General features: G+C 51.0%; 1 protein-coding gene across 1 annotated transcript in view; it reads right to left on the bottom strand.

The window, feature by feature from the left end:
• The window catches only part of LOC132536540 (rho guanine nucleotide exchange factor 28-like), a gene marked incomplete at its 5' end in the record, with an annotated part of 45,827 nt that extends 19,042 nt beyond the window's left edge, over positions 1-26,785 (bottom strand). Inside the window, 5 exons of the mRNA XM_060184546.1 lie at positions 13,766-14,051; positions 16,184-16,672; positions 23,261-23,308; positions 23,394-23,432; positions 26,589-26,785. Coding sequence (XP_060040529.1) covers positions 13,766-14,051; positions 16,184-16,672; positions 23,261-23,308; positions 23,394-23,432; positions 26,589-26,785 — 1,059 coding nt within the window. The remainder of the gene's footprint in view (positions 1-13,765; positions 14,052-16,183; positions 16,673-23,260; positions 23,309-23,393; positions 23,433-26,588) is intronic.
• Between the last annotated feature and the right edge of the window lie 97 nt (positions 26,786-26,882).

Below are 26,882 nucleotides of genomic sequence, written 5' to 3'. Positions count from 1 at the left end.
GAGACGGCCAGGCCACAGGCTGAGAAAGGATGGAACGGCATCGACTGATGCCAAGAGATCAGAGACCAGAAAAGGACTCCACAAACAGGAGTGCACACGCACTCACACGCACACGCACTCACGCACACGCACTCACATGCACATGCACTCACACACACGGACTCACACACACATACACACGCACACACATGCTCACACTCACATACTCTCTCCCACACACACACACACACACACACACGCACTCACACACACACACTCACACTCTTGTGCACACATACACTCACTCACACTCACACACACAGTCATGCACACACTTGTGCAAACACACACTCTCACACACACCCCCTATGGTGCTTCTTTCAAGTACTGGCCCCCGGCTCCCCACCTGCAGGGGAGTCGCTTCCCAGGCGGTGAAGCAGGTCTGCAGGTGTCTGTCTTTCTCTCCCCCTCTCTGTCTTCCCCTCCTCTCTGTCCTATCCAACAATGACGACATCAACAATAATAATAATAACCATAACAAGGCTACAACAAGGGCAACAAAAGGGGGGGAAAAGGCCTCCAGGAGCGGTGGATTCATGGTGCAGGCACTGAGCCCCAGCAATCACCCTGGAGGAACCAAAAAAAAAAAACTTGTGAGAAGTCTGGTGGTTCTCTTTGGGAGGTGGGACACGGGACCTGAGTGGTGGGCGTGGTGGGGAACCAGATGTCATCTTATAATCTGGTCCCAAATGATAAAAAATAATGGGAAAAGATTTCCAGTAAAATTTTGAGGAACCGTGACCCTGCAAGAAGCTGCGGAGAAGAAAAATAGAGGAAAGCTCATTGGTTTGCACAATCCGAGAACACAAGTGTTGGTCTGCTTCTAAACCCCCTTCTGTTTCGTTGGTTTGATCCCCCTGCTTAACCCTGCACTCTATTTACATAACCACTGTTATCTAAGCGCCCCCCTGCCCGCACCGGTTCACGATGCCTTTTTGCTCCGCCCCCTCTCCTAGGACACCCTGATCTCCACCAGTCTCTTTTCGCTCCACCCTCTCTACCTCACATCCTGTTTCCACCCTACTTGGAAAGGATATATATAAGGACAGGACTGTGATTATATATAGTTTGTATAGCTTAGATTGCGCTGCGTTCCACATGAATAAAGAGATACTGCTTCCCAGCTCAGCCACGAGTCCCTGGTCCCTGGTCGTCTGTCTCCCGCCTGCGAAGCTAGCCAGCCCGGCATAATGGCACCCTGAAACAGGGACAGGAATCTCGGCTCCACACACATGCAGCAGACCAAACAAGACCAGATAAGTAAAGCCACCATGGCCTGCCTTTCTACTCATGAAGAGGTTTCCCAAAGCCTCTCCTGTTTCGTCATGAGACAGTTTCTCTGTCTCTGGAACATTTTGCTCTGGGCCACACTTCGGTTCCCTGACCGGGAACTTTGGTTTCTTATGACCGGGATCACAGAGCTTGGGAGATGCACAGAGATTTCTCCTTGGACTTTCTGGATTCCCTCTCCCATGTTTCCCGAGGAGAAGGACTGCATTTTGCTCTGGGCCACACTTTGGTTTCTTATGACTGATTGTAGAGCTTGGGAGATGCACGAAAACATAATAAAGTTTTGAAAAAGCTGTGTAGTCCCCAAATCACCATTTCCCAGTATTCGCTAACTAGGGGCTGTCTCTTCTCGCGACACCTAGCACCAGCCTGCAGAAACGCACAACCTCCTGAAAAGCTGCCGGCACAGCTAACAGCCGGCCGGGACTAATAGGTCTGCCGGCCGGGCCGCGGAGCAGTGGCTCTGGGGACAGTGGAACAGCTGGGGCGGCAGAGTGAGCTCCAGCCTCTCAGCCTCTGCCCAGCACCCAGAGCGGCGGCCGCGGTGAAATCCTGCCCGAGTCTCGTCTCGTCTCGTCTCGTGTGGTAATCACACCACCGCAAGCAGAAACTATCAGAAGTTCAGGTTTATACATGAGAAAGCAAGGTAGCCAGTCCTTGAGACTTCACAGGCAGCGACAAAGCTGGGTCTGGACCCAGGTGTGCTTGCTGTCATTCCTATCTCCACCGCGATGACCGGCCGGCCACCCTGCCCGCGGCCCAGTCCTAGCCAGGCGCCCTCCGTCAGGCCACCCGGCCGTTCCCTGGCGCGTTTGCTCACACTGCTCACTTGGAAGTGAGGCCTGATAAATGCCACACGGCGGAAAGTGCCCTTCTGCCTGATCACGGACGAGGCGAGAGAAAGTACGAGGCGGCTGTCACATCACGCGCTCTCCTTCTGCACGGTGATGGCCTTCATCATCCTAGTGAAGAGCACATCGCCAAGAAGGCTTCAGCCTAGCGGCTCTCCCAGGCCACTGCTGAAAAGGCACTTCAGTGGTGGGAATTGGGTGGAATTGTACTCTCCTCTCCTATGGTCTTGCCAATCATTATTAAATCAATAATAAAAAATATTCTTTTAAAAAAATTAAAAGAAAATAATGAAAAGACATTTAAAATCTTATTTAAAATTTATTTTAAATCTGAGTCTAATCTAGTCAAGGCCTTCAAAAACACACTTTGTGGAATTTTACTGAACTATACATCCTCTAAGTTAATCGTCTCTCCAAAAAAAAAAAAAAAGCAGCTGAAAATAATGATTTTAAAAAGCTCTAAATAGGGGCTGGGTGGGTGGTGGTGCACCTGGTAGAGCACACACATTACAATGTGCAAGAACTAAGATTCAAACCCCTGACCCCCTTCGGAAGAGGAGAAGCTTCACAATCATGAAGCAGGGCTGCAGATGTCTCTCTGTCTCTCTCTCCTCTTCCCTTTCCCCTTGATTTCTCTCTGTCTCTATCCAAAATAAATAAAAACATGTTTTACAGCTTTAAAATGATCACCAATAAGAATTCAATGTTTATGAAAGTATCACAAACTTATGGAAGTGGCATGTTTTTGACAAAACAGACATTTTACCTTTAAGTCCACTTGTATTTACAAAAATAAGTGTGGGGCCAGGGAGCCCCTACAGCCTCCTACAGCACCCATCTGAATGCTTGAGGCCACAGGTCCAGGCCACTGCCACCTCCTGCCAGGCCCAGCTGTGTCCTCTCTCTCTCTCGCTCTCTTTCTCTCTCTCTCTCTGGTCTCTCTCTCTCTCGTCTCTCTCTCCATGCTCTTCCATTCTCTTTCACAGGAGACCCTTTTTAAAAGGACTTGTTTTTCTACATCTGGAGGTGGAGGATCTGGTGAACAGCTTTCTTCTTCTGTCCGTTTCACTGATCCACAACTCGTAGTAACTCACAGATATAAAGAGGAACTACTCTAGTTCACTGGCAGCGGCATGAGAAAGACGGATCTCACTGTAGACCATTGCGAGCTACAGAGATTGCTTCTTGGGGCAGGATGACTGCAACGCAGTCTTCCCAGTATTTTGTCCCTGGATGCAAGGAATTCAGGTGTGTGTTTATTTCTGACTAATCATTAGGCCACCAACTCATGCAGCCAGATCCTAAGGGAGGGAACTGATGGTAAGAAATGGAGTGCTCCCCACTCCTGCCAAAAAAAAAATAAATCATCAATACTCCCTGCAGGAGAGGAATGATAGGGGAAGATGGCCAGAGGGCTCTGACCTCCAACTCCATCAGGAGCAGGAGAGAGCCCAGGCTGCCGGCACCCATGTCCAGCATAGAAGCAACTACAGAACGCCCATATTCTGCACTCCATAAAGAATTTGGTCCAGACTCCCAGAGGGAGAGAAATGTTAGATGGAAGATGACCAGAGGGCTGTGGACTCCACCTCCATCAGGACCTGGAGAGAGAGGAGGGAAGAGGGAGGGACATTTGGATGGAGTAATGATGTAACTGTGACTCAGAAAGGAAGAGTAGATGGGACCTTTAAAAATGGGAGAATATTTAAGTATAGACAAATAGTTGTAGAAACATTAGTTAGCCTATATCTGCAACCTTAGGAGAACTGCTGTAGCTTCCAGTAGAGGGACTGGGGACACAGAACTCTGGTGGTGGGAATGGAGCAGAGTTGTACCCGTTATCTTGTAATTTTGTAAATCAATGTTAAATCACTAATAAATAAAATAAAATAAGAAAGAAACTTGATGCCTAGCCTTACATAATGTTCTATACTTCACAGACTCCTTGTTGACTATGCAGCAATATCTCCTCATCTCGGTAAATAATCGAGTTGAAAACCCTAAGTGTGTGGATCTGTACTTTCTCACACTGCAACCGTCATGCTAGGACAGCCTCATTATCACGCTGACCGACAGACCATCACAGGCTGCCCAAAATACTCCCCGTGCTCCCTCTGTCCGACCTACATGCCTGTGAAGCGATTCACATACATGAGTTTGTGGAGACGTTTCAGGGCCCGTGCTAAGCAGAAGCACCTGCACACCTGGGCGGAGTCCTGCTGTGAGCCACCAGCTAGCCCATAACCACAAATAACTCAGCTACTTGGGAGGGGTAGGCTCACCAAAAGTCACTAAAAGAAAAAAGAAAAAAGAAAAAAAGCTTTGACAAGCACTAGTTTCTAAAGGAGGTTCAACTTGAATCAGACAGACTGTAAGTTAATTTCCAATATTCTTGTATATGATCAGAACACCAAAACAGAGACATATGGGCACAAGTGAAGCACAACACACATCCAAGAGTTTACACTTATGCAGGTCAAGAATATCCAATTGTTGCATATTTACTAAGCTAAACTTTAAAAAAAAAGTCCATCCTAACAGTCAACTACTAGAGCACGTCTAAAATGACCAGAATAGGTGCTTCGAGCCTGAGGCATGCAGACTGTGAGCCCTCTGGCAACGCCAAGCATGTGAAGGCTCCAGACACTCATCTCACATCACCCCATCTTCTGCCATCTGCCTCTGGCAACCGCCTGTGTTCCCAGGGTGGAAACACACTTCCTCTCTGAATCATGCCGACAAAGACTTGCAAAAACACTGTCTACTGCCATCAAGCATGACTGCTCTGAATTAAGACAGCGACAGAGCACAGACCATTGTCTCTTCAGGAATCTAGGAGAGCCGAGAAGCCTCCTCATCTTAGGGCCCAGTGTCCACAGTGGGAGGCAGCCTCTTGCACCGAGAGCCATTACCTGGCCAGACTGTGCTCAGGCGGGGCAGGGCAGCACAGGGCACAGGATCTGAACATCTGAGGCCCAGGCTGCTGCCAGCACTGCAGACACCAGAGCTAAGTGGGGCTCTGCGGCTCTCATCAGAACACATCTTCTTCAAAAACAGACTCAGAGGGAGTCGGGCCGTAGCGCAGCATGTGGCACAAAGTGCAAGGACCGGCATAAGGATCCCAGTTCAAGCCCCCGGCTCCCCACCTGCAGGGGAGTCACTTCACAGGCGGTGAAGCAGGTCTGCAGGTGTCTGTCTTTCTCTCCCCCTCTATCTCCCCTCCTCTCTCCATTTCTCTCTGTCCTATCTGACAACAATGATAGCTACAACAATTTTTTTAAAAGGCAACAAAAGGGAAAATAAATAAATAAAGTTAATATGTATATATATATACACAGACTCAGAAGCTCTGAGGAAGTAGAGGAGCTTCCAAGGACAGATCAGAAAGGATGACCTAACGTCCATCTCCTCATCTGCTGCTGACCACGCGACTCCTGTTGTCTTGTTGTTGCTGGTAGGCGTCTGAGACGCTTAGGCTGCTGTGCTCTGCTGCCTGCTTCCTCAGTCGGTGTGGCTGACCGACTGCAAACCACTGCGTGAGGTGCCGGGTGACTGGCAGGAAGCAGCTCACTAGGTGACAGGAAGACTCAGCCCATGTTCTGCTTGTCTTTCTTCCCGTGCCTGACAGCACCGTTCCTCACAAAATGGCCTCAGTTGAGTGAATGACTCCAGTATCCTATACTGAATCCAAATGCCTTACATATCATGTTTTTATGAACAAAACACTAGAATGTGATGGAGTTTGTGCAAAAGAGAGCTATGGAAAAGAATCACTACAGAAACCAACTAGATTCCACACTGTCTCACTGGGAAATTGCTCAGCGAAAGGCTCAGAGACCAGCCCACATTGACAGAAAACTTTGTGAGACCCCATTTTCCCACAGGTAAATATTCAAAGCAAGCATCACCACTCGAAACCACATTCACATCCTATGCAGACAAAGAACGGAGATTCTGGCCTCTTATCCAAGGAAACTCAGCAGTGATTTACTAGCCCATCAACATCTCTGCAGACCGAAAATTCAGGCCCAGGTTTATTTATGATCTTGCCTGTGGTCTGAACAGCACAGCAGGGCAGGACTGCTTCCTCTCAGCTAGCTGTACCTTGTAACTGACTACCTCAGAATACATGGGTGTCAGTCGGTTGGTCTGGGGCAGTGAAAAGGGATGTATGTCTTAAGATGGCATTATGCGTCATTTTGAAATCGCAAAAATAAATGTGAGATCAGTGGACAACAGTTTAAGGTTGGCAAGTATGAGGCCATGCCAGAGAAATTGGGCTGAATTGTAGGAATGCATTAAACCGAACAAATTCTAAGTGTCTTTGCCTGGGGAGAGACAGTGTGCTTGCTGTTAAACAGGGTTTAGTGGCAGAAAATGGGTGAGAGTACTGCCTTGACGTTGAGCTTGTGTCTGACCTGCTGCTGTTGAAGCTACCTTAAAAAAAAGTGACCAGTGACCAAGGGGCTAGACTAATTATCACTTACGAAAATTACAGAGACGCCTTCCTAAAGGAACAAAGAATTAGCTTCTGCTGGCTGACAACTAACTGTTTGCTGCTGGTTGAACACACTGTTTACTGCTATGATAGAAAAGTGACTCTCTCTCTCTTGCTCTCTCTCTCTCTCTCTCTCTCTCCCCTCCCTCTCTCTGCACAGTTGGAGGAAGAGATCCCTGTGCCAAGCTGATAAGCAGACCACAGGTCCAGGGTAGGGAGAGAGCAGAATGGTCTGCAAAGAGACTCTCGTGACTGAGGCTCTCAACTTCCAGGTTCAGTTCCCCACACCACCAAAAACAGAGCTGAGCAGTGTTCTGGGGGGGCAAATGTCATTCATGAGCAGGCTAGAGGGCCACAAGCATATTTATTTAAACATCAATGAGAAAGAAAAGCCCTTTTGTTAGTCTGCCATCCAGGACCCCGTACGGTATTAAATGGAAGTGAGCCCCCTTGTGGCCGCGAGCTGGACACTGCAGATCATCTCACAGACAGACTGGTTAGTGCCCTCCACAGCTCAGCGGGTGGAGTGAGAACTGAGGTCCACCTATGAACCACTCAGTACAGAAAAGGTGTGACTCTCATCTGACTTGCTAGACACTCCCTACAGTCGCACGTGGCACTGCTTCCTTGATCTCCTTCAGTGCCTCAGTCAAGAGACGCCATCTCCCCAGACAAGACTTTCAGCCCACCTGCATGTTAGCTGTTGGGCTCAGGTGACAATTACTGAAGTCACGGGCCCCTTGATACACACCTAACATAGACTTCCTAGATTCTTCTCACATGAAGACCCCTAATCTCATCTGCTCTATTCCTACCTTTAGGTTCCTGCTTATTAAACATGTTGTCCTGCTTTACATCTCACCGCCTTTCCTACCAAGTTGCAGATGCTGCCATGACGCCGAGCTGACCTCCCTGGGCAGACGCCCTCACCCATGTGTCCTGGAGCCTCCCCTCCCCAGAGCCCTGCCCCACTAGGGACAGACAGACACAGGCTGGGGGTGTGGATCCACCTGCCAACACCCATGTCCAGTGGAGAAGCAATGACAGAAGCCAGAACTCCCACCTTCTGCTCCCATAGAGAATTCTGGTCCATATTCCCAGAGGGATGAAGAACAGGGAAGCTTCCAATGGAGGGGATGGGACACGGCACTCCAGTGATGGGAACTATGGAATTATCTTACAATCTTATTAATCATTATTAAATCACCAATAGCAAATTTCATTCCTGAAACCAGCATCAGCTTCTCATTACACGCCAAGCACTGTGCTGGAAGCTTGTGTGGAGCAGTTAACACCGGAAAGAAATGTCAGCCCCACTGCCAGGAGGCTTCTGCTACAGCAGCGCAGGCAGACATTACGTGAATCATCACACAACTAATTAACTCAGATTATGATAAGTGCTATCCTGATGATTCTGCGTCTTCATTTTCATCAATTTATCTGGGACTAATCAGGACAAATTGATTTAAGATAGCCAAACAAAGATGAAAGCAGGCTTCACAGGGAATCATGTGGGTAGCCTAGAGGCCTACTAGGAATAAGACCCTGGGTTCCATCCCTGGTACCACCTGAGAGGACAGAGAAAGAAAGAGAAAGAGGAAGAAAGGAAGAAAGGAAGAAAGAAAAAAGAAAGAAAGAAAGAAAGAAAGATAGAAAGAGGAGCCAGTCACTGGTGCACCTGGTAAGTGCTCACACATCACAGTGCGCAAGGACCCAGGTTCAAGCCCTTGGTCCCCACCTGCAGGGGGAAAGCTTCACGAGTGATGAAGCAGGGCTGCAGGGGTCTCTCTCCCCCTTCCTCTCAATTTCTCTGTCTCTATCCAATAATAAATACATAAATACAAATATTTTTTAAAAGTTTAAAAAAGAAAGGGTTCTACGATTCTAAAGCTGAGGAGGATGGTGCGTCACAGAAATAAATTCTTTTGCTTTTTGCTTTTGCCTTTAAGCAGAATGAGGGGCCAGGAGGTGGCACGTGTGATTAGGCGCACATATTACCATGCCCAGGACTCGGACCCAGACCCCCATTCGCCACCTGCAGGGGAGTTGCCTCTCAAGGAGTGAAGCAGATCTACAGGTGTCTAACTTTCTCTCCCTCTCTCTATCTCCCCATCCTCTCTCAATTTCTCTCTATTCTACCTGATAAAAATTAGAGGGAGAAATGGGGGGGATGGCCACCAGAAGCAGTGGATTCATAGTGCCAGCAAAAGCCCCAGCAATAACCCTGGACGCAGAAGAAGGAGAAGGAGGAGGAGGAGAAGAAGGAGGAGGAGGAGGAGGAGGCAGAGGAGGAGGAGGAAGAGGAGGAGGAAAGGGAAGAGGAGGAGAAGGAGAAGGAAGGGGAAAGGGAGGAAGAGAAAAAGGAGAATGGTGTAGTGATCAGGGAAAGGGCTTAGTGGACAGACCACAGACCTCTCCAGTGTGGGGGTCTGAGTTCAATTCCGAGCACCATATACAGCACAGAGCGGATCGCTCTTGTTCCCTCTCATCTCTCATAGGATAAACAGTCTTGGAGGCAGAGTTCAGGTCTGGAGGCTGGATGGGATACTCTAGCACTGAACACGCCAGAGAGGTGCTCTGGTCTGCCTCGCTCTGTGTGTTATAAAGTACATGCATGTAGACATAATAAAGACCAGCAGTGACACACATGCCTTTCATAGGGGCAGCTACACAGCAGTTGTCCTGGGGGAACTGTTGCTAAAGTAATATAAAATTTCCACAGTGTGGGTTAGAATGTCTCAGAGGATAGAATTTTTAAACCAATCATCTCGTCCCTATAAATAAAATCAAATATCAATGTGGATGTATTGTTTCAATGTCCAGACACATTGTTATGTAACACCTCCAAGATGACAAGGTAAAATTCTCTAATGTGCAACCTTGAAAAATCCAGACCAGGTGATCTCATATGCAGAAGGAGGGCAGAAAGCAGAGACCCAAAGCAGGGTGGGGTCTAGTCTAGCCAAGGATGGGCAGGGTGGGCTGAGGGAGCGGCAGGTGCCCAAAGGAAGAGGGTGGGATCAGGTTGGGGCCAGGTGAGATGAGCTGACACCCACTGAAGGTGGTCTGAGACCTGCTCCCTGAGACACTGCTGACCTGACTCATCTACAGAAGGTGTCTGAGACCGTCCTCATAGAGACATGCTGACCAGAGCACATCTATAGAAGGTGTCTGAGATCTGTTCCCTGAGACACTGCTGACCTGACTCATCTACAGAAGGTGTCTGACACCTGCTCCCTGAGAGACTACTGACCAGACTCATCTACAGAAGGTGTCTGAGACCTGCTCCCTGAGACAGGGCTGACCAGACTCATCTACAGAAGGTGTCTGACACCTGCTCCCTGAAACACTGCTGACCAGAGCTCATCTACAGAGGGTGTCTGAGATCTGCTCCCTGAGACACTGCTGACCAGACTCATCTACAGAAGGTGTCTGACACCTGCTCCCTGAGAGACTACTGACCAGACTCATCTACACAAGGTGTCTGACACCTGCTCCCTGAGACACTGCTGACCAGAGCTCATCTACAGAGGGTGTCTGAGATCTGCTCCCTGAGACACTGCTGACCAGACTCATCTACAGAAGGTGTCTGACACCTGCTCCCTGAGAGACTACTGACCAGACTCATCTACACAAGGTGTCTGAGACCTGCTGCCTGAGACACTGCTGACCAGACTCATCTACAGAAGGTGTCTGACACCTGCTGCCTGAGACACTGCTGACCAGACTCATCTACAGAAGGTGTCTGACACCTGCTCCCTGAGACACTGCTGACCAGACTCATCTACAGAAGGTGTCTGACACCTGCTCCCTGAGACACTGCTGACCAGACTCATCTACACAAGGTGTCTGACACCTGCTCCCTGAGACACTGCTGACCAGACTCATCTACAGAAGGTGTCTGACACCTGCTCCCTGAGACACTGCTGACCAGACTCATCTACAGAAGGTGTCTGACACCTGCTCCCTGAGACACTGCTGACCAGACTCATCTACAGAAGGTGTCTGAGACCTGCTCCCTGAGACACTGCTGACCAGACTCATCTACAGAAGGTGTCTGAGACCTGCTCCCTGAGACACTGCTGACCAGAGCTCATCTACAGAGGGTGTCTGAGATCTGTTCCCTGAGACACTGCTGACCAGACTCATCTACACAAGGTGTCTGACACCTGCTCCCTGAGACACTGCAGACCAGAGCTCATCTACAGAAGAGAGTGTTGTGGACAAGGGGATATTGTCAGGCGACCTCAGAACAACTGTCCCCGGAGGGTTTTTTTTTTTGACACACATGAAACTAAAGGGCTAATATGCTAACCAATTGCGCTTAGAACCCATGCAAGCATTGAACCAGCAAACTCTAGACTTACAAGAGTTTTCGGACAATAGCACTAACATGGGGGTGGATCGCATAATGGTGATTCGAAGAGACTCTTTTGCCTGAGGCCCCAAACTCCCAGGCTCAGTCCACCCACCCACCACCACCACCACAAACCGGAGCTGAGCAGTGCTTGGTAAATAATAATAATTGCAACAACAACAATAGGAGGAGGAGGAAGAGGAGGGGTATGAAGAGGAAGAGGAGCGGGAAGATGAGGAAGAGGAGGGGGAAGAAGAGGAGGGAGAAAAGAGGAGGAGAAGGAGGATGAAGGGAAGGTAGAGGAGGAGGGAGGGGGTTGAGGAGCAGGAGGAGGGAGGAAGAGCAGGAAGTGCAGGAGCAGGGGAAGGAAGGCAAAAGCAGAAAGCAGAACCTGACTGAGCTTTGACCGTCCTGTTAGCATTACTCCAGGATGGAGCCTGTCTCTACCCCAATTCCTAAAATGCTCATTTCTAAGCAGCGTTCCAGAAATTAAGTTGACGGAGTAATGGGAAGCTGATCTTCCCAGACCTCATCTCTGGTTCTGCATTCTGGTTTTTTTAAAGCTGAAACTTTAGGCAAATCACTTAACCTCTCTGTGCCTTCGGTCTACCTTTCAAATGGGGACAACAGAAATTATCTCAGTGAATTGTGTGAAGTTATTTTATTTATTTATTTATTCATTTATTTTTACCAGAACACTAATCAGCTCTGGCTTATGGTGATGTAGGGAATTGAACCTGAGACTTGGGAGCCTCAGGCATGAGAGTTACTTTGCAGAACCTTTATGCTGTCTCCACCTGCCCTGAGGTTATTTTCTCCATGTGAGATTTTGGGAGCTGGAGTCGCTGCTGTTGGTGACAGTGGACTTGGCAGAGCAATTAAAAAACAATGAGTTGTATGGACCTGGACCCCTGTGATCTTACAGTCTTGTTAATCATTATCAAACCACTAGTAAGAAATTTACTATCAAAACACAAAGAAAAAGCACGGTGAGATGTCTGAAGAGGTGCCGGCTAATCACACTGAGAACTTGGCTCCCTGAGGCTCTCCCCACCAAGCCCGCTATATCCGCACCCCGCCAAGCCCGCTACATCCGCACCTCCACGTCTGAGCGGTCACAGGCCCATCCAGCAGAGAGCAAAGGGCAACACTCCCTGGGCCTTGTGCTGCCTGGGAACAGCTGGTGGGGTGCTGGGACATGAGCGTAACTAGCACACAGACAAGGGAGGCAAGCGAGCGTCCGGCGAAGTCGTCCTCTGTCCAGCTGCTCCTGTCTGCTGCCTTCTCCCGGGACCTGCCTGGGGAGCCGAGTGCCCGTAACAGGGACTCACGGCTATGGCCATAAGGACTAACCCCTCTTTGCCTGTCTTGCTGTACCTACAAAACCCTGCATGGAATAAACTTCCCGTCTGTTAACATCCTATCACAGTCAGATGAACATTTAGCATTAACTTGGCATCGGTCAAGAATATTTGCGCAACTCTGGGCTAAAACCCTAGAAGCTGCAGACCCCCAGCTGCGGTTACTGACCAGCACTCAGCAGCCTCACCTGGAGGGTGGGACGGCCCATGAACCAGGAGTCCTCTCTGCCGTCTCTGCCGCCGTCACACCCGTGCGGCTCCTTCCAGCCCCGCTGCCCCGGCAGGGGCCCCCAGAGGACAATGGCAGCAGCTTGCCTTGTGCTGCTGTCAGTCCTCAGAGCAGAGAAGTCCCTGGAGCGGCTCAGACAATCTGAAGAGCTCTGACAGCCCTCAACAAGCTAGACTCAACCGTCATTCCACTGGCCTCTGGCCTCCTGATTGCTGACTTTCTTTTCTCCTCCAGAAACTGCTTAGCACGCTTAAGGAAATGCATTTAAATAGTTTGAGGTGTTTTGTTTGCTAGTGTTCTGACTAGTTGCAAAACCCCACTGCTTAACAGGACACACGGCATTTCTGATCCAATCCCTACTTATGAATACACCGGCGTGTTCCCGGCAGATTCAGGCCAGGCTGCTCCGTTCCTCTGTCACTGTCCCCGTGTCCTTGGCCTTCTCTGCACACACAATGTCTCTGCCGTCAGTACATTTCCTCAGTGTCTCCCCTGCTGTAGCTCAAATGTGGAGACGGTTTTGTGTAGGATCTCCGTTTATTGCCTCAGTACATTTTCTGTCTCCTCCAAGGGAACTGGAAAATACTTGAAAGCCTTCTGCTCCAAGGCCTGAGACAATTCAAAAAACACAGAAGATTCAAAACCTGTGAGGGTTTAGGCTGTGGCACACCAGGTTGAGCGCACACATTATAGTGCACGAGGACCTGGGTTCAAGCCCCCAGTCCCCACCTGCAGGGGGAAAGCTTCACGAGTGGTGAAGCAGGGCTTGAACCTGGGTCCTCGCACGCCGGAGCACGTGTGCACAACCAGGCGCGTCACCACTAGGCTCCCTCAGATCACTTCTCAGCCGAAGTCATCACTCGCCCTACAGACCTGGGACCCCTGTGCATTTCTTTCACCTCAGCGAGGCCTCCCCGCCCTCCGCCCACGTCTTTCGTGCCCAGATTCTTAGACATCGCAACAGGCCTCCGCTTCCCCAAAGCCGAGTGAGTGAGTGAGTGACACCGACTTTAGCCCAAGACCAAGAATTCGTTCCCATTCTGGCCCCCAGAAGAGCACTGGAGAGGGAAGTGCTGGGGAGGCTCCTGCTGAAGCATGCAGGCACCCTTTAAATGCTAATTACCATTTCTACAAAATTACCATTTCTGCTTTGGTGGGATGGAAGGACCCGATGGCAGGAACCGGCTCCTGCCCACAGTTGTCTGTTGACGTCTGAGGGCTGAGAAACGCCGGTCGCCAGGTCTACTGGGTGCTCACTAGTCCTTCCCAGGGCAGATGCAGGCATGCTTGGAGGGTAAGTGGCATCCTGCGGCACACCTGCCGGAGTGGCTCTGTGGGGCGTGTGAAGGGACAACTGTGCCAAGTCTTCACTGATGACGGCTGAGTGGTCCTGACAGAGGCTCTCAGATCGGTTCAGGTCCATCACCTGTGAAGGAAACGCACGGAGCCTGCAAGCGTTTCTCCAGCAATGTGCTCGAATTTCAACAAGCTTTGCTCCCAGCAGGATTTAGCAATCACATTGCTAGAGAGTGAGCTTGAGACCAGCATTACCTCTGACCAGGGCCATGTGGTGGCGCACCTGGCTGAGCACATGCACCACAGTGCACAAGGGCCGGGGTTCAAGCCCTGGTCCCCTCCTGCAGGGGGAAAGCTTCATGAGAGGTGAAGAAGCAGGGCTGCAGGTGTCTCTCTATCTTTCTCCCTCTATCTCCCCTCCCCTCTCAACTTCTCTCTGTCTCTATCCAATAATAAAAATATTTAAAAATATATTACCTCTGACCCTTCCTCCCATAACCCTTCCAATGAGCTTGTGCCAATAATAATAATAATAATAATAATAATAATAATAATAATAATAAATTCACATTACACCTTCAAATTAGTAGTGCTCTTTGCCTTCTATGTGCTTTAATTTTGGAAAGAGCAACCTCTCCTCATGGCTAAATAAGAACTCTGAAGACATATTCATACACGCCTGTGGCGTCTGTAATGACTGCTGCAGGCTGGCGTGACACCAAGTTCGACACGGGCTCTCTGAGACAGGCGTTAACTCTCACAGCGTTGTGTCCGTGCACAGCCGTGGCAAGAGGCGTGTGTACAGGAAGCATGAGGCCTGAGCTCTGGGCCGGTGTGGTTGTCAAGCATGGCCGCAGGTCGGGGAGGGATCACAGTCTTGAGAAAGGTTTCCTCCTGCCCAGTCATTCACGCCCTCACCTCAACAATATTGCTGAAAGGGGGTCTGGATTTATCAGATCAAATCTACAGACGTGAGAGAAGCTGCAGTGATGAGAGCAGCTAGGGCATGTCAGCGCTCCTTCATAGCAAGGGGGCCAGCTGAAAGGCATGAGCTTTTCAAATGTTATTTATTAATTATTGGCTAGAGACAGAGTGACATTGAAAGGGGAGGGGAGGGAGAGAGGGAAAGAGAGAGAGAGACCTGCAGCCCTTCTTCACCACTCATCGTGAAGCTTTCCCCCTACAGGTGGGGGCCAGGGGCTTGAACCTGGGTCCTTGCACAGTTTAATGTGAGCACTTAGCCAGCTGTGCCATTGCCTGGCCCCTAAGAGAAAGTTCTTTTTTTAAAAAAAAGTTAATTACATTTATTCATTATTGGATAGAGACAGAGACAGAGAGAGACACCTGCAGCCCTGCTTCACCACTCGTGACGCTTTCCCCTGCAGGAGGGTGGGGACCAGGGGCTTGAACCCAGGTCTCTACAGTATAATGTGTGTGCACTTAAACAGGTGCACCACTGCCTGGTGCCTAGGAGAAAGTCCCTTTTTTATTTAATTTTATTTATGTATTATTGGATAGAGACAGAGAGAAATTGAGAGGAAGGGGAGATAGAGAGGGAGAGCAGAAAGATATGACTGTGCAGAACTCAGACTCGACTGAGTGGAGATGGCCTCTCGACCACAGGAACCAGGGCGCAGTGGAGAGCCCATGTCTGGGACAGAGCCGGCAGCAGACACGCCAGCAGCAGGACCGAAACCTGTCAGCACTCCTGCCCCGTGTGGGGACGCCCGTGTGCCCTGGTTTCTGAGTAATAGGCAAGCAGCAGAGCAGAGAGGCTGGTCAGCAAGCCGGGACCAGCGCTGCAGAAGCCGGCAGTGAGAAGCTTTAGCACACAGAGGGCACACAGAGGGGCACACAGAGGGGTACACAGAGGGGCACACAGAGGGCACACAGAGGGGTACACAGAGGGCACACAGAGGGCACACAGAGGGGTACACAGAGGGGCACACAGAGGGCACACAGAGGGGCACACAGAGGGCACACAGAGGGGACAGAGGGCACACAGAGGGCACATAGAGGGGACAGAGGGCACACAGAGGGGACAGAGGGGCACACAGAGGGGCACACAGAGGGCACACAGAGGGGCACACAGAGGGGCACAAGGAGGGGTACACAGAGGGCACACAAAGGGGTACGCAGAGGGGCACACAGAGGGGCACACAGAGGGGTACAAAGAGGGGCACACAGAGGGCACACAGAGGGCACAGAGGGGCACACAGAGGGCACACAGAGGGCACACAGAGGGCACACAGAGGGGCCTACCTCCTGGCTTCCTGGAGCAAAGGCCGCGGGGAGGCTGCTCTGCCTGCTGTGTTTCCAGCCACCAGTGAGCAGGTCCCGCTGGGCCCGCAGCCTCCCCCTCTCGCTCTCCACCAGGCGCCGGCCCTCCCTCAGCCGCTCCAGGTTCTGCTGATGCTCCTGCCGCTGCTGGTCCAGCTGGCCACGGCGCCTGAGCAGCAGCTCCTCCTGAGACCGGCACTGCCTCTCGCGCTCCTGCAGCCGGCCAGCCCTAGCCTCCTGCTGGCGCTGTTGCTGGTCACACATGCGGTGCCAGCGCCGTTGATCCTGCTGGAACTGGTGCTGGAGCCTGTGGACGTCGGCCGGTTCCTCCCGCTGCCCCTCCGTGCTGCGCAGCTTCTCCTGGTCCTGCAACGGGCTGCCTCGAAAAGCGGGCCCAGGGGCCGGGTCCTCCTGCTGCTGCAGAACCAGCTTGTGGACCTCGATGTGAGTGTCCTGGATGGTCAGGGCAGCCTGCCAGAGCGAGGGGAGACGGCATTCAGACTCCGTGCCGCTGACCGGAGCCAGACTTCCACCTTCCACGCACCATCATGATCCTGGGTCCATACCTCCAGAGGGATAAAGACCAGGAAAGCTTCCCAACCCGGGTGTCCAACAACAGATGAGTGGCCGAGCAAGTTGTGGTCCAGATACACAATGGAATACTACTCAGCTGTTAAAAAGGTGATTTCACCTTTTCAGCCCATCTTGGATGGAGCTTGAAGAAATCATGTTAAGTGAGATAGGTCAGAAAGAGGATGAATATGGGATGGTCTCACTCTCAGGCAGAAGTTGAAAAACAAGATCAGAAGAGAAAACACACAGCAGAACTTGGACTGGAGTTGGTGTGTTGCACCAAAGTCAAAGACTCTGGGGTGAGGGGAGGGCTTAGGTCCTGGAATCTGATGGCAGAGGAGGACCTAGTGGGAGGTTGAATTGTTATGTGGGAAACTGGGAAATGTAATGCATGTACAAACTATTGTCTTTTACTGTCGACTGTAAAACATTAACCCCCCAATAAGTAAATAAATAATAATAATGAAAGAATAGAGAAACTTCCAATGGAAGGGATGGGATTCGGAACTCTGGTGGTGGGAACTGTGTGGACTTGAACCCCTCTTATCCTATGGTCTTGTCGCTCATTATTAAATCAATCAATAAAAAAACTCTTAAATATATGAAAAACAAAAACAACTGTGCTGGAAGGGTCTCATCACAGAGACGGTCACTGGGTCAGAGAGCTCGGAGGTAGGCGCCTGCATCCCGTCGTGCAGCCCCAGGAGGGAGCTCCCCACTGCCTGGTCTGTCTCTGTCTCTGTCTCTGCTGACCGAGGGTGCAGACAGCTCAGATGGCTCAGGCTACCCACACCCCAGGGTTCAGCAGCTTTCCTCAACCCCCCAACACACACAGGGCAACCACATTGTTTTCTCTAACTAGTTCTGTCCTTCCGTCTACGTGAACTCCCCAAACCACCTCTGGCTTGTCTGCATTACCTAGCGTGTGATCTGAGAACGTCTGTTCTAAATACAGTAACACACAACACAGTCCAGGTCCTGCTTCAGCCGTGGTTTATGTGTGGATGGCGTCTGAACAAGTCCTCTGGGTAAGAAGCCATACATAATTCACAAGGCCGCATTCTTGTTCCCTGCTTCACTCTCATCCTTCCCTCCCTCCCTCCCTCCCTCCCTCCCTTCCTTCCTTCCTTCCTTTTTTTATGTCTCCTGGATTACCACTGGGGCTCAGTGCTGGCACTATGAATTCACTGCTCCTGGATGTTATGTTTCCATTTTATTGGGCAGGACAGAGAAATTGGCAGGGGAGGGAGAGAGTCAATGTCCCCCCCCCACCTGCAGGTAAGAAGCCAGGGGCTCAAACCCGGATCCTTGCATAGGTCCTTGTGCTTCACACTATGTGCACTTAACCAGGTGTGCCACTGCCTGGCCCCCACCTCAGTCTTTTTCCAAAGTGTCCAGTCGAGAATTCATGAGCATGTAAGAATCTACATAGGCCTGGCAGTACCCTTTCCTTGAGTTCCCGATCATACCAACTTTACTGGCATTACAGGCAAAGAGGCCGAGAATAAATGTCAGCCAGTTAGAGGGACAGCCTTGGCCAGCCACCTTTTATAACTGCCCTGAGGAGCAGCTGGCCTCATACTCAGGAGACACCGGCGGTAAAGCCACACTCACTGGGGCTGTTTCTTTGAGACAGGAAGGTCAGGCGTGAAACACCAGGCTGAGATCCATCTGTCCAGGCGATCGGCTAACAGGAGGCCCAGACGATCACGAGAACTAGCTGTGCGAAGGCCCAGAGGCCGCGGCCAGCCAGACTGTCAAGCCCCTCGCCTTATGGTAGCTGCTTAAGGGACATGGGGCAGCAGCCCGGCAGGACTGGCACAAACCGGTAGGATTCCATCCCACCCTCAAGAGAGAAACTCCTGCGAATGTCCTTGGGAGCTGTCAGCCTTAAAAGCTTCCATTCCAGGCACAAGGAAGCAGCATAGGGACAAATAGAAAATGGCCACATACCGGGTATGTGCGTGTTTGACTCATTATGAGGAGTCATTATTCTCTCATGGATAAGTACACATTTTTCTTTGCTCAGGATTTTAAGAGCTGTCCTGAAAAACACACATTTTTCCTTGCTCAGGATTTTAACAGCTCTCCTGAAAAATACACATTTTCCCTTGCTCAGGATTTTAAGAGCTCTCCTGAAAAATACACATTTTTCCCTTGCTCAGGATTTTAAGAGCTCTCCTGAAAAATACACATTTTCCCTTGCTCAGAATTTTAAGAACTGTCCAAGGAGCAGATGCAGAGGAGAGGAGCATCTGACCGCCAGGCCTTTGCTGGAGCAGGAGCTTCCTCGACTGACTTTGAAGGTCAAAGAACTAAACTGTCTGCACAGTGCTATCGGCTTGGAATAGGAGTCAAATATGGAACAATAAGATCTTTTAAAAAAGGTTCATAATTTTTAAGTTACTTAAAATTTTTTTACATTCACCTGAATGTTTAATCTTTTAGAGGATATGTATAGGGGCGGGTGGTGGTGCACCTGGTTGAGCGCACATGTTACAGGGTACAAAGACCGGGGTTCAAGACCCTGATCCCCACCTGCAGAGGGAAAGTTTTGCAAGTAGTGAAGCAGGGCTGCAGGGGTCTCTCTCTCTCTCTCTCTCTCTCTCTCTCTCTTCCTCTCTATCTCCTCCTTATCTCTCGACTTCTGTCTCTATCCAAAAAATAAAGGTTAAAAACTTTTAAAAACGGGGATCAGGCAGTGGCGCAGCAGGTTTAGGACATGTGGCACAAAGTGCAAGGACCTCGTAAGGATCCCGGTTCAAGCCCCCGGCTCCCCACCTGCAGGGGAGTCATTTCACAGGCAGTGAAGCAGGTCTGCAGATGTCTGTCTTTCTCTCCCCCTCTCTGTCTTCCCCTCCTCTCCCCATTTCTCTCTGTCCTATCCAACAACAATGACATCAACAACAACAACAATAATAACCACAACAACAATAAAACAATACAGGCAACAAAAGGGGGGGGAAGCAAAATTTAAAACAAATTTAAAAGAAGATATTTATAAAGCAGACACTGATTGTCATTGAAAAAAGATACTAATTATTTTAGCTTAGAATATGAATTCATAGATACTAATTATTTTAGCTTAGAATATGAATTCATAGGCACATAAATGACATTACCTATCAGGGCTGATTTGGCTAGAGAAAATGGTAGAATTTACATTACCACTTAATTCTACTAAATTCTAAGGTCATTAGGAAGGTAAAATATACAGAAAACCAATACTCTGAGGGCTGGGTGGTGGTGCACCTGGTTCAGTGCACACGTTACAGAGCACAAGGACCTGGGTTCAAGCCCCAGTCCCCACCTGTAGGGGGAAAGCTTTGAAAGTGGTGAGGCAGGGCTGCACGTCTCTCTCTCCCTCTCTAATTCTCCTTTCCCTCTCTGTTTCTGGCTGTCTCTACCCAATGAATAAATAAAGATTTAAAAAAACCAAAATTCCACTATTTTCTATGTTAAAACTACCACAGGCAACAGGAATTACCACGTAAGAGTTATAACTAATTAGGTACTACAATGAAATAGTCCTCATGTCTACTTAGCATCTGGGTTAAGACCACCTTCTCCTCATCCAAAGAGATCTGTGTATATCTATGTTCAGAGCAGTACAACTTGTACCAGCTGAACTTGGAAGCAATCTACGTGTCTAACAACAGATGAGTGTCTAAGGAAGTGGTGAGGTATGTATGTGTATGTATACATACGTGTGGATGTGTGTGTGTTACTCAGCTCCGAAGGATGAATATGGGATAACCTCACTCACAGACAGAAGTTGAGAGGTAAGAACAGAAAAGAAAACACAAAGCAGAATTGGATTGGGGTTTGCGTGTACTGCACCGAAGTAAAGGACTCCGGGTGGTGGGGGCTCCCAGGTTCTGGTGCTGACGGTGGAGGAGGATCTAGGTGGGGGGGGGTGTTTTGCAGAAAATTGAGAAATTTTACCCATGTATTAACAACTGTAATTACTGTAAACCATTAATCCCCCCAGTAAAAAAGACATAGCAAAAAAAGACCATTTCTTCTCTAGCGTGAAGAGTCTGAAGATTCATTTGCATGCCTGGAGTTTCCATTCATACTCAGGAGAGAAAACAGCACAAACTTTTCAAGTTCAGGAAAGACCCGGACCCCTCGCTCTCAACTTTGCTAGAATAGCTGTGTTTCTTCCCTTCTGCCTTTCTCCTCGTGCTGAGCCGCGCTCTGCAGTGTGATCACTGGGCTGAAATTTCATTTTTGTCTGACTTGAGGTGCTTATATATAAACACTTCAATCACACCTAAGAGATTCGCTTTCAAAAGAAACAAGCACACCGTGAACACAGTCCTTTCACAGCCCATCTCCTGAGCCCGTCTCAATTCTCAGTGAGAACCCAGGACAGAACCTGATATTCCCGCCTTGACCTATGTTGTTTTCGCTGGGCTATGTTGTTTTCACCCAGCTGGCTTCACGGGAGGGTAACAGACGACCAGGGACTCATGGTTGAGCTGTAGGCAGTATCTCTTTATTCATGCAGGACGCAGCGCAATCTAAACCGAGCTAAGCTAAAGGTACTGTAAAACTCACAATGCTGTCTTTATGTATACTTGCCAAGTAGGGTGGAAACAGGATGTGACATAGAGAGGGTGGAGAGAAAAGTGACTGGTGAAAATCAGAGTGTGACAAGGAGGGGGCAGAGCAGGCGAGAATCCTATCACTGAACCACCAATGCCCTGGAGGGAGGGTGGAACTTGTTAATAGTGGTTATGTAAATAGAATGCAGTGGTTATGTAAATAGAATCGTGTTAAGCAGGGGGATTTAAACCAAATGAAACAGAAGGGGTCTCATGCATACCAACAGACCTAGCTGCCCAGACTGGGCCATTGATCACCTGGCGTCTCTGCGGAGCAATGTGGAGGGAGGGCTGCAGATGGGAGAGTGACCTTCTCAGGCAGCGCAGGCTGCAGTGACCAGAGTCTCATCTCCTAACATCGAACAAACTACACTGAAACCCTTTAGTCCCAATGATCAGCAAGTTCAGATCCGCAGCTCAAGGTATGAGGTGACGTGGTCCATTTTCGTGTTAAGAAGAGGGAGGTTTTGATTTAATTTGACAGTGACTATCGATGAAAACCAAAATAAGGAGTTCTATTGATTTCTATGACGGAGATACTCAGATCTGTACAAAGAGATCAGTGTACAAGATGCCCACAGGAGTGATGCGGGTTCAGACGTGTGGACTGTGAGGAGACAGATGGACTCCAATCACCTTAGTATGATTCAGCCATTAGCATTTGTGTTATTAACAGTGGGGACACCCCACTCTCTGCAGGGAGGTTGGTCAGCCTGCTCTGCCCCTCGAGGAAGACGGGTCCTGACAAGAGAGCAGCCTAGAATGTTCCAGCTGTGACCATGGACTGTGAGCTCAGACTGACAGGGACTCAGAGGACACACAGGCTCCTGTGCTGAACAGGAATAGACATGGGCCCTGGGGTCAGATCATTGTGGTAAACAGTTAACTGCATTTATATGTCTTCTTCCAGTTTGCAAGCAACTCTCTGTCCTCATCCTGCTTCCTAGTTCTACTCTCAACTCTGACACCATCTTCCCAGACAGTCTTTCTGGTCCACCCTCATGTCAGCTATCAAGCTCAAGCAAATGTTACTGAGACGCAGGCTCCTAGGAATATTCCTCAAATAGACGTCCTAGCTTCCTACTTTTATTTGCTCTATTTCTATTTTATGGTTCCTGTTTATTAGTCAACTTATCCTACTTTATATCTTACTGCCTTTCAGCCACCAAGTTGCAGATGCTACCATGACACCATCCTGACCTCCCTGGGCAGACGCCCTCACCCATGTGTCCTGGAGCCTCCCCTCCCCAGATCCCTGCCCCACTAGGGACAGACAGACACAGGCTGGGGGTGTGGGTCCACCTGCCAACACCCATGTCCAGTGGAGAAGCAATGACAGAAGCCAGAACTCCCGCCTTCTGCTCCCCATAAAGAATTTGGGTCCAGACTCCCAGAGGGATAAAGAACAGGGAAGCTTCCAATGGAGGGAATGGGACAGGGACCTCTGGGGGTGGGGACTGTGTGAGTTACACCACTCTTACAGTTATTGCCTAACCATCTTGTAAATGAGTATTAAATTACTAATAAAAAGACGTTGTTTAAATGTCCTCTGGGCCAGGAGGTGAAACACCTGGTCAAGTGTCCATAGTACCGTGCAGAAGGACCAACACAGGGACCCAGGTTCAAGCCCCCAGCCCCAACCTGCAGGGGGAGAGCTTCACAGTGGTGAAGCAGGCCTGCAGACATCTCTCTGTCTCTCTGTCTCCCTTTGCCTGTCGATTTCTGGGCATCTCTCTCAAAGACATAAAGGGAGTAAAAAGTTTTCAAAAGACTATTCGCTCTCTGTCAAGTGTTTTAATCTTTAAAGTCTGGGAATCGTCGGACGCGTGAATGAAGAGAAACAGTCAGGAGGCCCGAGGCCCAAGGAGCCAGTTACCTGAAGGCTGTACAGGAGACGCGTCAGGTTCTGGATGGCTTGCGCAACCTGAAAAAGAAAAAAGAAGTCCACGGTGTCAAAGCCTCGCCGGGGCGACAGCCATTCCCACACAGGCAGGCGGGACGCCGCTCACCTCGGACTGGCAGGAGACTGGGCAAGTGCTGCCGTCCACCTAGAAGGCAGAGAACACGGGAAGTGAGTGGCGCTCTCCTCGGGCCTGCGAGGCTTCTCCCCGCAGCAGCAGCAGCAGGCAGAATGGACGGGCAGGGGCCTCGCTCCCTGAGCCTCTCCGTGCCCGCCCCAGACACTGGGCACTCGTGCGCGCCCCGTGATGGGCTGCACAGCCGGCCGTCCACTCGCCTTCCCCGGGCCGAGCTCAGCTCACGGTGAGTTCTCGGGGCTGCTCTGCCGTCACCCTTCTCCTAAGTGAAGGTGAGTGGACGGCCGTGGCTATGTGCTTGGATGGCTGTGGGCTTGCTGAACGCCATCTGTCAGTCCAGGCTGAAGATGCCATAGCGGGCGAGTGAGGGCTTTGTTCCTGTGTGCTTCTCCCCCTAACGCTCTTCCCCAGGACTGTCAGTGAGAGATTTTGATCCTAAGCTGAACCTCTAACGGGGTTAGAAGACAGGACAGGACAGGAAAAAGACATCAGATCCAAGAGTCCAAGCCGACAGAAGACAGTGAGGCTAAGGTCTCCCATTCTGTTTTAGTTTATATTTCTACTTATTTACTTATTATTGAATACGGACAAAGAGAAATTGAGAGGGGGAGGGGAGATAGAGGGAAAGAAACAGAAGCTGAGAGAGGAGGAGGAGACAGAGAGGGAGACAGAGAGACACCTGCAGCCCTGCTTCACCACCTGTGAAGCTTTCTCCCTGCAGGTGGGGACCAGGGGCTTGAACCCGGGTCCTTGCGCACTGTGATGTGAGCTCTTAACCAGGTGCGCCACCACCTGGCCCACATCTCTCACTCTATGTGTGCTGTGAAATCCTCTCTGTTCTTACGATTCTTTTTTCCTATTTTTAAGTATTTATTTATTTGTTTGATGTGACAAAGAGAGACTGAAAAGGGAGGGGAGCGAGAGAGAGAGAGAGAGAGAGAGTCACCTGCAGCCCTGCTTACTGCTCATGAAGCTTTCCCCCTGCACGTGGGGACCAGGGGCTTGAACCTGGGTCCCTGTGACTGTGACCTGTGCGCTCAACCAGGTGCATCACCTCTTGCCCGAGTTCTTCTGATTCTGTCTCTGCACCAAACTCCATCAGGAGAGGGAGAGGGAGAGGGAGAGGGAGAGGGAGAGGGAGAGGGAGAGGGAGAGGGAGAGGGGAGAGGGAGAGGGAGAGGGAGAGGGAGAGGAGAGGGAGAGGGAGAGGGAGAGGGAGAGGGAGAGGGAGAGGCAGAGGGAGAGGGAGAGGGAGAGGGAGAGGGAGAGGAGAGGGAGAGGGAGAGGAGAGGGAGAGGGAGAGGGAGAGGGAGAGGCAGAGGGAGAGGGAGAGGGAGAGGGAGAGGGAGAGGCAGAGGGAGAGGAGAGGGAGAGGGAGAGGCAGAGGGAGAGGGAGAGACAGGGGGAGAGACAGAGGCAGAGGGAGAGACGGGGGAGAGACAGAGGGAGAGACAGAGACAGAGGGGGAGACAGGGGAGAGGGAGAGGGAGAGACGGGGAGACAGAGGGAGAGACAGGGGGAGAGGGAGAGACAGGGGAGAGGGAGGGTGGAGGAAGCCACTGCACTGCCTCCCGCCAACCCCACCGAGTGGCCGCCTCGCCTTCTAGCGGTCTTGGCCGCCCCCCTGGTGGCCGCTTTGCACAGTTGCAGCTGGCGGCTCACCGGCTGGGAAAGTGAACAGTAGATTTGCTGCTGCTGATTTTCAGTTATTTCTAAACTCTTTTACACTGCACTGCGCCTTACTGGGCCGGCAAGACAGAGCACTGGGACGGCAAGCTGCTCTGTTACGCGCATGCCCCGGACACTGCTCGCTCTCGCTCTCGCTCTCAGAGCTGAAGCCTCTAAGTGCTGGCAAAGCAACAACAACAACAAGGTGCAGGGACCAGCATCAGGATCCCGGTTCGAGCCCCCGGCTCCCCACCTGCAGGGGAGTCGCTTCACAGGTGGTGAACAGGTCTGCAGGTGTCTGTCTTTCTCTCCCCCTCTCTGTCTTCCCCTCCTCTCTCCATGTCTCTCTGTCCTATCTAATAACAACGACATCAATAACAACAACAATAAATACAAGGGCAACAAAAGGGAAAATAAATATTTTTAAAAGAATTTTAATAAAAAATAAATAAATAAAAATAGTAAGAAGCCCCTGAAATCGCTTTGCTCTAAGAAAAAATGAGAGGAAGTGTCAGTAGCATAGGTAAACAACTAAAAACGAGAAGAAAGGGAGAGAGAGAGACAGAAAGAGGGAAGGAGAGAGAGAGGGAGAGAGAGAGAGGGAGAGAGGCCAGTCCAGCCTGCAGCCACATGGTTCCCTCTGCCTAGCAGCTCCTGACAGGCCACCCACGACAGTCGCTCAGGGCCGCAGCAGGAGGTAAGGGCAGGGGTGTGCAGGCAGAGGCAGAGGCAGAGGCACGGGTGTGCAGGCAGGGGCAGGAGAAGGGGTGTGTAGGCAGGGAGGCAGGGGCAGGGGTGTGCAGGCAGAGGCAGAGGCAGAGGCAGGGGTGTGCAGGCAGGGGCAGGGGTGTGCAGGCAGGGGCAGGAGAAGGGGTGTGTAGGCAGGGAGGCAGGGGCAGGGGTGTGCAGGCAGAGGCAGAGGCAGGGGTGTGCAGGCAGGGGCAGAGGCAGGGGTGTGCAGGCAGGGACAGAGGCAGGGGTGTGCAGGCAGGGAGGCAGAGGCAGGGGTGTGCAGGCAGAGGCAGAGGCAGGGGTGTGCAGGCAGGGAGGCAGGGGCAGGGGTGTGCAGGCAGAGGCAGAGGCAGGGGTGTGCAGGCAGGGACAGAGGCAGGGGTGTGCAGGCAGGGAGGCAGAGGCAGGGGTGTGCAGGCAGAGGCAGAGGCAGGGGTGTGCAGGCAGGGAGGCAGGGGAAGGGGTGTGCAGGCAGAGGCAGAGGCAGGGGTGTGCAGGCTGGAGGCAGAGGCAGGGGTGCAGGCGCGCAGAGTGAGGCTGAAGAAACAGCCCAGACTCGCAGATGCAGCGGAGGCTGGGCCGTTTTAATAACCCGCGGTCATCTATTCATCTTAGGAGCAGTAAGCGGCTCTCTCCCTTGAATATGGACATTTAAGTGACGAGATAACAACTCAGATAAGCAGCGTTCACGGGCTGCGGGGACAGAGCAGAAGCCGGGCGGCTCAGTCACAGAAGGTGGCATGCCATTAGCAGGTGAGTTCACAGTACCTCCTCCCCGGAGTCGTAGGCCGCCGAGTCGCCGCCCTGGGTCCCAGGCTCCACGTGCCAACAGCCTCTTCCGGCTGCCCCTTCCGGGACGAGCGCTGGGAACACACCATCGAGACAGAGACAGACAGACAGACAGAGAGGACACGTCACACATCGCCGGCCGGCGGGTCCTTTACCCCGCAGCAGAGAACGCGAACCTCAGACTGACGCCACCACGCAGCCGGGCACACACAGTGCCGCAGAGAGGACAGACAGGACGCACAGACAGGAGAGTCCTGCCGGCAAAGGGCCAAG

The sequence above is a fragment of the Erinaceus europaeus genome, unplaced genomic scaffold (genome assembly GCF_950295315.1).
Source record: "Erinaceus europaeus unplaced genomic scaffold, mEriEur2.1 scaffold_337, whole genome shotgun sequence".
NCBI classification, from domain to species: domain Eukaryota; kingdom Metazoa; phylum Chordata; class Mammalia; order Eulipotyphla; family Erinaceidae; genus Erinaceus; species Erinaceus europaeus.
This window is presented reverse-complemented; position numbering and strand designations above follow the sequence as displayed.